We start from the raw sequence: 14,791 nt of genomic DNA, 5'->3' as shown, positions 1-14,791 counted from the left end.
AATAACAACTGGAACTCTGAAAGGGAGTACATTTACATCATTTCATACCCTTGGGATAGAAGTTATCTCCTCAACCTAACCAGGCACTGATTTTACAGCATGTCCAAATTACTAATAATAGGCAATTGTTAGGAGATCACTATGCTAGTATGAAAAAAACTAGGAAAACAGTGCTTCACCTTCTTTGAAAATCACCCAGTACATGACAAAGGCTTTCATGTTCTCCTGATGGAAGATCAATGATGTAAAATAAATTAAGGAAGATATATTTAACACACTATGGAATCACATAAAAAGATTTATGCCAGCCCAGCTGGCATGGCTCAGCAGTTGAACATCAACCTACAATCCAGGAGATCATCCAGGACATCACAGTTTGATTCCCAGTCAGGACACATGCCCAGGTTTCGGGCTGGATTCCCCAGTAGGGGGCGTGCAGGAGGCAGCTGATCAATGACTCATCGCTGATGTTTCTCTCTCTCTCCCCCTCCTTCCTCTTGCTGAGATCAATAAAGGCATATCTTTTTTTTTAAATTATGACACTATTATTTAATATTTTGTAATTTGGTTTACAGAACTGTTAAAAAATTACAAAGATTTTTATGGCATTCTATGAATAATATTATACTTAAGCAATAAGGTTTATGTATCTTAGCCTAACACCTTCATATAATTTTTTTAAATGATCTGTTTTTGCCCTGGCTGGGTGGCTCAGTTGATTGGATCATTTTCCTATACACCAAAAGGGTCAAGGATTTGATTCCCAGTCAGGGCATGTTAAGGGAGGCAACCAATTTATGTTTCTCTCTCACATCAATGTTTTTTTTTAAAAAAAATGGTCTGATTTTAAAATAAACTACAATATGACAAGGAATAATTATTTTTTTTCCTCCTCACCTGAGGATATGCTTTTTATGGATTTTAGAGAGGAAGAGAGGGAGGGAGGGAAGGAGGGAGGGTGGAAGAGAGAAACCATCAATGTGACAGACATCGATCTGCTACCTCCCGAAACGTGCCCTGACCGGGATTGAACCCCCAACCTGGGTATGACAGGGAATCGAACCCACCACCTTTCCATGTACCAGTTGATGCTCCAACCAACTGAGCCACACCAGCCAGGGCTCCATTTTTTAATATAATGCTTTGTTCTAAAATTTTTAAAGAAGATTACAAATTGGGGTGAGAGGAACCAGAAAAGATAACCAGTTTTCCTAGATGTGTCTAGAAATCATGCCCCTGTTCATCAGGCAACAGATCAAGTCCCTTTTCTTCCCCTTTCTCACTTCATCAACTATCCTTCCCCATCACCTTCATTATTTCACTTGTTGCTTAAAATTACTTCTGTGAATTGTTTTCTCTCTCCCCGTTGTAGAATCAGATCTTTGAAATATGCCCATGGACAACACAAGACACTGAGTTTTAATTTACACAAGTACATAAACTAAGTATTCAAAATAGCACAATCAAATGTGACCATATAGAAAACAAAAAGGATATTAATTTTTCTGAGTTTAGATGACAAAGTAGCTTCCCCAAAGGATGATAGCGGTTTAGCGAGGACACACATCCCAGGAGAATCAGTTTATGTTTGGCTCTGGTTATAGCAACATTAAGACGTCTCCAATCTTTCAAGAGTTCACCAAGCTGAAAGAAATACAATTTTCAATTATTTGAGTTATCTTGAATTTGTTCTGGCAAGGAACACAATTTGTCTTCAACTATTTTATTACTTTTAATCCTAACCACTAGACCACTAGGGAAGGTTATTTTATTACTTTAAAAAACATATACTGGGCGGGGTAGGGGCTGAAGAGGCGGAAGATGATTTGACTTTGGGTAGTGGGCACGTAGTGCAATATAAAGATCTTGTACATAGATATCCACACCTGAAACCTACATGCTCCTATTAACCAATGTGACCACAATAAAATTTAATATAAATAAATAAATAAATAAATAAATAAATAAATAAATAAAAACATATATTGCAAAAAAGATTCAACATATTTAAAAAATCTAGACAGGTGGTAAAACTTGCCCACAACTGTCAACTTCAAATATTTTATCTTAGATGTGATATAATAGCCATAATTGAAAATTATTAAATACATATAATAAAAATGAGCCCGGCCGGGCGTGGCTCAGTGGTTGAGCGTCGACCTAGTATCCAGGTGATCGCGGTTTGATTCCTGGTCGGGGCATGTGACCCGGTTGCCGGCTGGATCCCCAGTCGGGGCGTGAGGGAGGCAGCCAATCGATGATTCTCTCATCATTGATGTTTCTATCTCTTTCTCTCCCTCTCCTTTCCTCTCTCTGAAGTCAGTAAAGATATATTTTTTAAAAAAATGAAAAAGTAGAGCTATCGCCACTCACTGTAGCATTGTTTGTAACAGTAATGAACATAGTAGAAGACTCAGGGGAGTGGTTAAATATACCTTGACACATATATATAATGGAAAACTACAACAATAAGGCCAGAATAAAATCTCTTTCTACCTACTGACATGAAAAATCTCTAAGCTATTTTATTAGGTGGAAAAGCAAAGTCCAGAATAGTATATATATTACCTTTTGTGTAAAAAGGAGGGAACTATGAATACTGATTCACATCTGCTTATATATGCCTACGAAAATCTAGATGATTATCCATAAAACTAAAAATGTGATTATGTGTGAGGATAAGAACTGAGTAGAAGAGAAACAGAGTATAAGGGAGACTTTTTACTATGTACATTTTTAAAACCATATGGAATATCACATAATTAAGAAAAATTAATCACAAAGAGGTAAAAATACCAAAAAAAATACAAAAACTGGAATTATCTATTAATCTGAACATATACCTAAGGAAGCCTTTATGTTTAAAATGCCCCAAATGCAACAGCCAAGAGGTGGAAGCAACCCAAATGTGTATTGATGGATACGTGGATAAACAAAATGTGATATATGTATGCAAAGGAATATTATTCAGCCTTTAAAAGGAAGGAAATTCTGCTGCATGCTACAACATGGATGAACCTTGAGAACATTATTCTAAGTGAAGTAAGCCACTTATAAAGGACAAATACTGTATGATTCAACTTATATAAGGTGCCTAGAGTAGTCCAATTCATAGAGACAGAAAGCAGAATGATGGCTGCCAGGGGCTGGAAGGAGAAGGAATTAGGGAGTTGTTATTCATGGGTATAGAGTTTCAGTGTGCAAAATGAGACAGTTCTGGACAACAATGTGAATATACTTAACACTACTGAACTATACACTTAAAAACAGTTAAGGTGGTAAATTTTATGTTCTGTGTTTTTACCACAATTTTTTTTAAAAAAGGGGAAAGAAGTATGTCCCAGACAAATCAATAGAAAATACAATTTACTCACAGTTCCATCTTGATTACTTCTAACAAAAGATACCAGAATGATACTTTTGTCTCTTCCTTGGTACTTGTCTACTGTGTTAACTTCAACTGTCCCAACAGAAGACTGTGCCAATAAATCATTGATGATCTTTAACTGCTGCCTATATGGTGCAATGATACCAATATCAGAGGGATTACATCCAGCCTAAACAGAGAAGGACACAATTTAAAATTTTAAATATTGATTTTTGTTATTTAAGCTTTACTAAATGTATTAAATTAAATGTTCACTACATAATGTGCTCAACTGATGTTTATAATAAAGGTTCCTACCACAAGGAGTAAATACAATTATTGAACTTGTTCTAAATCGACATTCACATTTCCTGAGATGAAATAATTTCCTCAAACATTGCTCCTTTGATTTTTAGAGGTTCGTGGCAGTAAAATGGTTTGCAGGCCACTAGAACAATGCTGCCATACCAAAAAAAGTATAAAGAAATACATTTATTTCACTTTCTACCATCCCTTACACTGAAGTTTCCAGTCCCCAATCATACTGACTACAGCACTATAATTGACACAATCAGAATTATTTGATGTTACAAAAATTTATCCTAAAAGGAAATCCGTTATAAAAAATTATGTGTCTGAGGTAAATTTTCTCAAAATGAAACAATCAGGCTTCAGTCCTCTTATTTTAATAAACAAGGGCAAAATGCCACTACATCTTAAGTTCCTTGCATTTTAACATTCTATTACTTGGTGAATATTAATTTGCCCTCAAAATAAAATTCTAAATTACCTTAATAAAAGTTGAGGTCAGGAAAACTATGAGTTTGGCTTCTGTTATATTGCTCACACCACCCTTTTCAACTTGTTCTGGTGCTGGTACCTAAACAGAAAAATATGCATCCTGCTTATAAAAAATCTCTAAAGTTAAGAGCACACAGGTAGCTACAGAGACTGTAATGCCAGTTGTGGAGACAGTTGAAAAATTTCACCCTAAAAGCTGAAGGTAAAAGAATTAACAAAAATGAATGAGATTGTTCACTTTCAGAGAGCCACCGGCGGCAACCATCACGACCATGCCACAGTTGAGACTAAAAGTTCTATGAAAGCCGACCACACATTGGGTTTCACATGCTTTACTTTGTAATCCCCATTTTAAGGAATCAAAGGCGAGAAAAGTAAGTAACTTCATCAAGGTGTCACATAAATCATGGCACTAGGAATCAAAACTTAGATCTGGCTCTATCTGTGCTCTTTGCATTTTCTTGTTGCCTTTTATAAAAATAATGGATGAGATCAAGTTCTCCAGGTTCTACAATACCTGGTAAAACTCTCCAAGGACTATTTTGCTCCTACATATCCGTAACTAACCTTGATGATGATGATGATAATGGTGATTTTACTTTAGAGAGGGAAGAAGAGAGAGAAAGATACACTGATGTGAGAGACCAACCAGGGATTGAACCCCCATTGCCCTGATGGGACTCAAACCTGCAACCTTTCGGTGCAGAGAAGGTCGCTCCAACCAACTGAGCCACATGGGCCAGGGCTAACCTTGATTATTATTATTTTTTAATATATCTTCATTGATTTCAGAGAGGAAGGGAGAGGGAGAGAGAGAGATAGAAACATCAATGATGAGTCATTGATCGGCTGCCTCCTGCATGCCCCCTACTGGGGATTGAGCCCACATCCCGGGCATGTGCCCTGACCAGGACTCAAACTGAACCTCGATCTCCTGCATGATAGGCCGATGCTCAACCAGTGAACCACGCTGGCCAGGCCTAACCTTGATTATTTTTAATACAACTTATTTGGAATCCTGATGCTAAGAAAGAGAAAACCTGAGTAGCAAAAATAAAGAACCTGAGTGATCATTGTTGAGGTAAATAATTGTAAATTATAACTAATAAATTAGAATTGTGGTTTATAAAAGCAATCGTTTGTGAGATCAGCTTATCTAAATAAATTTCCCAGAATGTGCTTGCCCTTAGGTGTAATTCTTGAACCTGAAATGCTCAGGGCAATACCTAAGAGAATGGAAATTCCAACATGGTATGCACAGTGAGGCTTATTTTTAACAATCAGCTAACTCTACCCATCTTAATAACAAATGACATATTTTAGAGTAACATGCATATGTATAATTGGCCACTATATTTTTATTTGAACTTGTGTAAAGACTTCCAAATCAATGCTGAGAAGCAATATATAAAACAAAATGTAGCCTGGCTGGCGTGGCTCAGCAGTTGAGCATCAACCTATGATCCAGGAGATAGAGGTTCAATTCCCGGTCAGGGCACTTGCCCAAGCTTGCAGGCTTGATCCCTGCAGAGGCAGCCGATCAATGACTCTCTCATCACTGATGTTTCTCTCTCTCCCCCTCTCCCTTCCTCTCTCTGAAATCAATAAAAATACATTTTAAAAAATAAATAAAATAAAACAAATTGTAGGAATATGGGGTCAAAACTTTGTTCTTAGTTCCTAGAAATGATAAATCATTTAAAGCCCTTGTGAAGATTTTTGTTTAATGCCAAGTTTGTAAAGAGGTTTTTACGTGCATTTGTGGAGTCAGGAGGTACATGGGAAACCTCCTTACTTTCAGCTCAATTGTGCTGTGAACCTAAAACTACTCTAGAAAATAAAGTCTATTTTTTAAAAAGTCCTTAAAAGGACAAAAATTTATTGTATCTTCTGTCTATTTGTAAACCCAGCCCTTTGACAGTATTAATCCAGTTTATTTTCTAGGAAATGTAATTATACACCTGAGTTCACTTTCTAGCTTTCCCACTTTAAAAGTTTATGACACCTATTGATCCTCAGAAAAACCTCCCCCAATGATACCTGATCTACAAAAAACTGTTTTGTGTGTGTTGCAAAAGTGTACAAGAACTATACTAGTTTCAACTGATGAGCTCTAGTGAAGCATTTGCTGCTGAAAACAGGAATTTAAATAATAGGAGAAAAACTAAAAAAAAAAAAAAGATTGGTTTCTTACCTGGTCTGTATTAAGAAAACAAACAGGATTGTTTGGTTCAAATACTCCAATCAACCAAGGATTTTCAGAATAATCAGCATAAAATTCCAGCTCCAGCTTCACATCTTTAAAGTTAGGTAGGTTTATCACTGCGTTGGCCACTTTGTCCGACCCACATTCCAGCTTTCCTTCATATGTCAGTTTATTACTTAAGGACATAATTTTACTAAGGGAATTACAAAAATAATTTTAGTTTTGGCAGAAGAAAACAAACATGAAAATCACTCGTAGCTGACACTGTTAGGAGTACCTATTCATTCTGTACTGAACAGTTAATTGTACGACAGCATTTTCATTCCGCTCCAGCCTCTTGAATAAGCTTTCACTCATGCCAAGAGCTCTGTCAACATAAATTCAGGGGTATCAGTATACTGTTAACTGTCCCTTAAAAAAGAATCTAGTTTAAAATTAAAACTTCAGTGTCTGCTTACCTTGCTTCACGGTTTAGCACCAGGGGAGGAAGCTGCTGATGATCCCCCACCAACACAAATCTCCGTGAAAAAAAAAGTGGCCCTAGACAAACAGGTTGGCTAATTTGAGAGGCTTCATCCACAATACAAAAATCAAAAACTTTACGGGAAAATATTGGATGGTTTATTCCCATACATGTTGTTGCAACTATAAGCTAAAAACAAAGAAAACAGATCAGTTATTTAATATGTCCAAGCAATGTAACTTCTTTTTTCTCATTTTTCAAATTAAGAGATAGAAAAAAGATTTTTGTCCCCAATAACTGGAATACCCCAATATTATTTAATTCTGAGACATAGCATAAAAAATATTTAATTTTTTACTACAAACTGAAAAAATCAAGTAAATTATCTAGGCATTATAATAATTCTCAAATTTAGACCAAAAACAGCTCCAACAAAAGCCAAAGAAACAGGAAAGGGAAAGCCTAGAAGAGGGAAAACTTTTATACAATAACCACTCTACTCCAGCCAAACACCACAGAAAGAGCTGTGGCCTTACCTCCCACCAATGCCAGCAGAGGCTGAATGGGGATGCTAGACTTCAACTGTCCCAAGGTTATATGATAAGGTCCCCCATTCTTGATATGAACAAATTGCAGAAATGGAGAACCGGTAAATGATTATCAGGAGTTAAGGATGGGTGGGGTCGGAAAGAAATTGGAATAGTTATAAAAGTGCACCATGAGTGATTCGTGGTAATGGAACTAACTATTCTGTATCAATGTCAATATCCTGGTTGTGATAGTTTACTACAGTTTCACAAAATGCTACCATTGGGCAAAGGATATACACGAATATACATCTCTGTATTATTTCTTACAGCTTCATGTGACTCTATAATTATCTCAAAATAAAAAGTTTAATTTTGCCCAGCTGGCACGGTTCAGTGGTTGAGCATGAACTGATGATCCAGGAGAACGAGGTTCGATTCCTGGTCAGGGCACATGCCCAGGTTTCGGGCTTGATCCCCAGTAGGGGGCATGCAGGAGGCAGCTGATCAATGACTCATCATTGGTGTTTCTCTCTCTCTCCCTCTCCCTCTCCCTTCTTCTCTGAAATCAATAAAGACAAATTTTTTTTTAAAGTTTAATTTTTAAAATAATTGGCATAAGTATTAGACAAAGGAGTTGAAGGAACATCCTATTAAATCTAATTTATTTTAGATGATTTTTAAATTAAATTAAATTATTTTATAATGTTTCTTTTTTTAAAATATGTTTTTATTGATTTTAGAGAGAAAGGAAGGGAGAGGGAGAAAGAGAGAAACATCTATGTGAGAAATATCAATCAGTGGCTCCTGCACACCTGCTACTGGTGATCAAGCATGCAACCCAGGCATGTGCCCTGACCAGGAATCGAATCGGCGGCCTTTTTGTGGGACAATGCTCAACCAACTAAGCCACACCGGCTAGAGCTAGATGATTTTTTTAAAAGACAAAAATACCAGTTAAGACTTCCCAGTAAAAATATATAGACATTAAATAATAAAATGTTAGGTTCTATATCAAAATCTAAAAAAACCCATCACTAGACTGTTCATGTGCCATTACTTATAATTCAAACTCACTAAAAAAATCCTGATTAATAGTTTTCTAGGTGTGATTGTGTGAAATAATGCGTCCTGGTTCTTGGCCCAGAGCTCCTAAAGCTCCCTGGAATTTTCTGAATGGTAGGGGATGAGAGAGATATGTTTTGTTATTCATAATAAGCCCCATTCAACCAAACCAGAATTTATTGCAATGAGGTCTGACACAGGATTGGAGCTGGGTGCCAGAGGGTTAGAACTTTCATCCATCCCTCCACCTCCAGGAAGGGAAGACGGACTGGGGATTGAGCTAATCGCTAATGGCCAGTGATTAATCATGCTTACATATGGAATCTGCATTAAAAACCCCAAAAGGGTTTGGTGAACACATCATGGTGCTGGGAGGTGGTTCACCGAAAGAGGGCATAGAAGTTCCATGCGCCATTCCACATACCTTACCCTACCCATCTCTTCTATTTGGCTGTTCCTGAATTATATCCTATATAATATATTCAGTAATAATAAGTAAAGCATTTTCTTGAGTTTTATGAGCCATTCTAGCAAATTATCAAACCCAAGCAGGGGGTCAAGGGAGCCCCAATTTATAGCTAGTTGTTCAAAAGCACAAGAGGCCCTGACTTGCAATTTAGGACTGAAGTAGGGGGCAGTGTTGTGGGACTAAGCCCTTAACCTGTGGGGTCTACACTAACTCCAAGTAGTTAGTGTCAGAAGTGTTGTGAGGGAAACAGAGTTATCCATTACTAGGATATTTTAAACTAGCAGATGGGATCCCTGAATAATAAACCAAAAACCTCATTTCAGTTCAGAAGTAAACAGCATACTATAAATTAGTAAGTTGGTCCTGTGGTTTACATGAATTAATCATGTGCAAATTTGGTCAATGTGACTGAATTTCCCAGCGTGCTGTCTCTCCCCTCATTCTGACTACAGAAATTAGTATCAGCATTCTTATACCACACTGTACTTACTTGACTATTGTAGAGTTCTTCTAGAAGGGCTAAGGATTTAATGGACTTTGATCTGCAAATTTCCTCCTCTGTAAATTTCTGGATGCCTGGATGTACCTTCTCAGTCTGACCCAAGCGCAAAAATCCGATTTTAAACTTCGCTAACTTCAAAAGAATATTGTCAACAGCAGAGTGTGTATAACTGGTCAACAAAACACTAAAGCCACAGGCATACAGAATTCTTACCTAATAATGAAGAAGAGAAAGGAAAACAGCATTATTTTTAATTCTAGATCATTTTTAACATGCTTATATTTTTCTAATAAAATTAGAAAACTTAATAGGAAGCACATCCAAGAGTTAAACCAAGTAACTTTTTTAAAATTATAAGGCCAAAATGTTTTATGAAAGTAATATGGAAAGTAATAAAACTGAATACATATGAACTCTGAATAGTGCCTGGTACACAGTATCAATCAATAAGTATTTGCTACCATCATTATAATTAATCAATAAATTACTACTCAAAAATCTACCAATATGGAAAAAAAAATCTATTTCAATCACCTCCATATAACTTATCATTTTTTAAAAGGAAGGAAAACATACAATGATATATATACCACCAACATAAAGAGACCTTAGGCAATCCTAAACGCAAGAAAACTACAACAGGATTATAACTATTGGTGATTTAGCTTTTCTATTTCTCATGTCATGCTAAAAAGGTAATTTGAAATAAAGGCATTTTGAGTTAATATTCAGCCCTTTTGATATCAAACATCACATTCTCTGAACAAAGAAGCAGCTGATTTACATATTTCGTTTCTAAGCAAAAGAATAATAACCTTACAAGAGTACATATTGTAGTGGTCTTTCCTGTTCCAGGCATGCCCACGATGAGTGTGTAGTCTTTGGAAAGAAGTACCTTTTTCATTGCTTGCCTCTGGGGCTTATTCAAACCTACATTTAAATTTTAAAATAACAGAAAAAAGTATGTTGAATTTCTTTTTTAGTGAGATTTTTTTTTTTTTAATTTAAAGTTGTGTTGTTTTCAGAGAGAGGAAGGGAGAGAGAGAAACATCAATGATAAGAGTCATTGATCGGCTGCCTCCTGCACGCCCCCTGCTGGGGATCAAGCCCACAACCCGGGCATGTGCCCTGACCAGGAATCGAACCTCAATCTCCTGGATCCTAGGTCAATGCTCAACTGCTAAGCCACGCTGGCTGGGCTGTGTTGAATTTCAATGAGCAAATTAACTATTTTATAAGAAAAGCAGCCTCTATTCAAGTTTCTTCAATACATCCTTACAAAGTTAGAAAATATGGTGATGTTAAAAAATATATGTAAACTACTTCCAAAGAGACTTTGTCTAATAACTACAAATGCATATAAATTATTAAAACACTAGACTATAAAGTAGATTAAATTATAAATAGAACCAAAAAAATGAATGGAACCAGACATGCTAATTATAGCATACCTTTTAGAATAGAGGCAACTGTATCCTTTGCATCATGTGGAAGAACAGAACTGAGGTAGGATATAAACTGGGGTTCACGGAAGTCAATGATTATATCTCGAAGTTTTTGGCTAAAAAGAAAAAATGCTTTTAGTAATATTTCTTAGGAAAATGGGGTGAAATTCAGATTCATTCACTGTTACAAACCTGGCATCAGTATTTTTCATCAATTTGGAAAGATTTCTTAATGGGGTATCTATATCACAATTTTTTTCTTCCTGGTCCACTCTGAACAAAGTTGATTCCGGGAGTACTGACAAGTTCCTAAAACAGCAAAACAGAAGTACATGAATGTTTTTCACTTAACATAATCGGTTGCTCTGTGTAAGAAATACATTGCTGTCTGCTAAAAAAGTAAATGGGCCAGAATAGCTATTAAAATGGCTACCAGCCCGTAATTCGTACCTGGCAATCAAAGAATGAGGCCCTGGATTGGTGGAAAAAGGGAGAAGGGAAGGGCAAAAAGCACCAATGTCAAAACAGCTAATAATCAGGAACCTTTGACATTTGCTGACAATTCACTTGGCCTTGCAATCTAATCTGGGCTCACCATGCCCAGAAGGAACTAAACACATGGTTCTCCCTCCACCTGCCTGGAGTACAAGACTCTTTCCTGATATCTTCTTTCATCCTCCAGCAGCCCCTAAAACCCTGGTGTCCGCTATGGTCCCCTCCCTGGTCCTCTCTACTGTTTTTTCTTGTCATTTTCCCTTAGGTCCCACACCATCACATGACTGTAAATCCCAAGTCTACATCTTCACGCCTGACCTCACATTCCTCCCCAGCTGGTTCCTCACGCACGCTTCAGGTTTGGATATCCAGCAGGCAGTAAGGCTTGGTTAAAACCTGGGCTATGGAAGCTCAATATATTAAAAATTAAACAACTTGTCCTGGCTGGTATGCCTCAGTTGGTTGAAGCTTCATCCCCAGCACCAAAAGGGTGCCAGTTCGACTCCCAGTTAGGGGACATACCTAGGTTTCAGGTTCAATCTCTGTTTGGGGCATGTACAGAAGGCAACCAATTAATGTTTCTCTCTCACATTGATGTTTCTCTCCCTTACCCTCTCCATTCCGCTCTCTCTAAAATAGGTAAAACATATCCTCAGGTAAGGATTAAAAAACTGAACAACTCTTCGTCCTGTTGAATTGGATCCTCCCTCTCTGGTCCTGACTTCAGTTAATAGCACTTGCGTCTATACTGTTACCTTGATCCCTCCCTCTTGTCTCACAGTCTTCTCAACCTGCATATCCAATCAGCATCCAAATTCCAGCAAATCTTTCTAAAACTTCTCCAAGTCACTCCATCCTGTCTGCCAAACCTACCCTGCCCTCATTCACCTCTAGCCTGGGCCGCTACAACAGTTTCCTGGTTTCTCTGCTTTCAGTTTTGCCTCCATCGATTAACCCCATTCTCCACAGTGCATCCACAGAAAAAAGCAAATCTGATTATCATTCCCCTGTTTAAAACTCTTCAATACATCTGATTAAAGTCAAAACTTAACATGGTATATAAGACTTTCTATAACCTGGCCTCTCCAATCATTCCCTTATCTTCTACAATCCAGAAAGTTACCTGCACTTTCCTGAATGTTCTGCATCACACTGTATCACACCATCATGCCTTTACGTGCCAGGTTCCCTCTGTCTGGGATATCTGCTCACACTGCTTCACCAGGCTAACTTATTAATCCACACGATGAAGGTCCAGAATGGCCTCTTTCTTTTTTTGTTTTATTTTTTGAATTTATTGGGGTGATATTGGTTAATAAAATTATATAGGTTTTAGATGTACAATTCTATAATACATCATCTGTATATTGTATTATATATTTACCACCCCAAGTCAAGTCTCCTTCCATCACCATTTATCCCCCCTATGCTCTCTTCTAACACCCCGCACCCCTCTTCCACTCGGTTAGAGAATGAGCTCTTTCAAAAGGCCTTCCCTGAGTCTCCTAAAACTGGGTTAAATGCCTCTCTGTGGCATCCCCATCAATTTAAACACTTGTCATATTAACTGAAAATGTTTATATATTTGTCTACCCATGAGACTATAATTCCTTAAGGATTTGCAAAGCACCTAATACACGGCAGTCACTAAATAAATACTGCAAAGGACTGCACAGAATCCTAAAAAGCAATACAAATACTGTGGTTCATACTCCCATATCATGAAACTGAGACCAGGGTTGGTTATGGCTTAACTGGGATGACTGATTGGCAGAGAACAAGCTTAGACATTTCCATCGCAGTTACCCTGAAGTCACTGCATCCCAGTCACTGATCTCCATCCATTAAGGGGGAAAAAAAAAAAGGCAAGGAAGGCTGGGAGTACAGGAAGGGGGAATATGGATATTGATGAACATGGATATTAGACTCTACCAGACAATTTTACAGCAACTATTCTACTATTTACTTAATATTTTTCTTTAAATCAGTCTGCTTTGTCTTAACTAAGATAAATACACTTTATATCACAATTATAAATGGGGGGGGAAAGTTTTTAAAAAGGGAGAGAACAAAATGGTGAGTGCCCATTTGTATATAAAAATATATAGAACTAAGCTATATATTTAACACAGGCTATCCATCCTGTCCACCATACATGTTGTTGTGAGAATTACATAAGACTATGTCCACATTAGGATTATGGGACGTGATGTACTAAACAAAAGTTCAGCAGTTTGCAAGATCCTCAACATATCAAACACGAAATCAGCACATGACCCAGCAATTCCACTGTGGTGTATTTACAAAGGGAAATAAAGTACGTCACATAAAAATTTGTGCCCAGCCGGGCATGGCTCAGCGGTTGAGCATCGACCTAGAATCCAGGTGATCAGGGTTCAATTCCCAGTCAGGGCACATCCCGGGGTTGCGGGCTCGATCCCCAGTCGGGGACGTGTAGGAGGCAGCCAATCAATGACTCTTATCATTGATGTTTCTATCTCTCTCTCCCTCTCCCTTTCTCTCTCTGAAATCAATAAAGATATATTAAAAAGAAAAAAAATTTATAAGTGAATATTTATAGCAACACTAGCCTTAACACCCAAAAAGAGAAAACAACTCAAATGTCCATCAACTGGTGAATAAATGAACCAAATGTGGTCTGTCTATACAACAGAATATTATTCAGCCATAAAAAAAAGAAAAAGAAATGAGGTACTGACAAATGCTGAAACATGAACCTCAAAACGTGTTAAGTAAAAGAAGTCAGACAAAAAAAAACACATATTCTATGATCCTTTTTATAGAAATATCCAGAAGAGGTATATCCATAGAGACAGAAAGCAGCTTAGTTGTTGCCAGGGGCTGGAGGGAGGGAGAGTAGGAAGTGATTGCTTAATGGGTATATTTCCCTTCAGGGTTATGAACATTTCTGGGAACTAGATAGAGGTGATGGCTGTACAATACTGTAAATGTGCCAAATGCCACTGAACTGTGCATTTTAAAATAATTAATGGTCAATTTTATGTTATGTGAATTTTACCTCAATTTTTTTTAAAAAAAGAAATGAAGCACTGATACATACTGCTACATGAAGATGAATCTTAAAAACAACAGGCTCAAACAAACAAATGAACAAACAAAAAGAGTAGGCTAAGTGAAAAACAACAGTCACAAAAGACCACATATTGTATGCTCCATTATATAAAATGCTCAGAACAGGTAAATCTACAGAGACAAAAGAAAACTGGTGGTTGTGGCTGTCTAGGGCTGGAGGAGTGACTGCTAAAGGGCACAGGGTTTCTTTCTTGGATTATGAAATGTTCTAAAATTGATTTTGGTGATGGGCCTAACTCTGTGAATATACAAAAAACCACTGAATTGTATACCTTAAATGGATGAACTGTATGGTATGTGAATTATAACTCAATAAAGCTGTTATCCCTCCCCACAA

The 14,791-nt window shown here is 37.2% G+C and overlaps 1 protein-coding gene across 2 annotated transcripts in view; it reads right to left on the bottom strand.

The window, feature by feature from the left end:
* DNA2 (DNA replication helicase/nuclease 2) overlaps window positions 1–14,791 on the bottom strand; it is a 36,885-nt gene continuing 22,094 nt past the window's right edge. For both annotated transcript variants that reach the window (XM_016198386.2, XM_016198387.2), the window contains 11 exons: window positions 11,038–11,154; window positions 10,852–10,961; window positions 10,221–10,330; window positions 9,389–9,613; window positions 6,833–7,026; window positions 6,652–6,741; window positions 6,363–6,567; window positions 4,158–4,247; window positions 3,375–3,557; window positions 1,498–1,644; window positions 1–244 (listed from right to left, as the gene is read on the bottom strand). In XM_016198386.2, the coding sequence (XP_016053872.2) occupies window positions 176–244; window positions 1,498–1,644; window positions 3,375–3,557; window positions 4,158–4,247; window positions 6,363–6,567; window positions 6,652–6,741; window positions 6,833–7,026; window positions 9,389–9,613; window positions 10,221–10,330; window positions 10,852–10,961; window positions 11,038–11,154 (1,540 nt within the window). In that variant the 3' untranslated portion in view covers window positions 1–175. The remainder of the gene's footprint in view (window positions 245–1,497; window positions 1,645–3,374; window positions 3,558–4,157; window positions 4,248–6,362; window positions 6,568–6,651; window positions 6,742–6,832; window positions 7,027–9,388; window positions 9,614–10,220; window positions 10,331–10,851; window positions 10,962–11,037; window positions 11,155–14,791) is intronic.

The sequence above is a fragment of the Miniopterus natalensis genome, chromosome 14 (assembly GCF_054644295.1).
Source record: "Miniopterus natalensis isolate mMinNat1 chromosome 14, mMinNat1.hap1, whole genome shotgun sequence".
In the NCBI taxonomy this organism is placed as follows: Eukaryota; Metazoa; Chordata; class Mammalia; order Chiroptera; family Miniopteridae; genus Miniopterus; species Miniopterus natalensis.
This window is presented reverse-complemented; position numbering and strand designations above follow the sequence as displayed.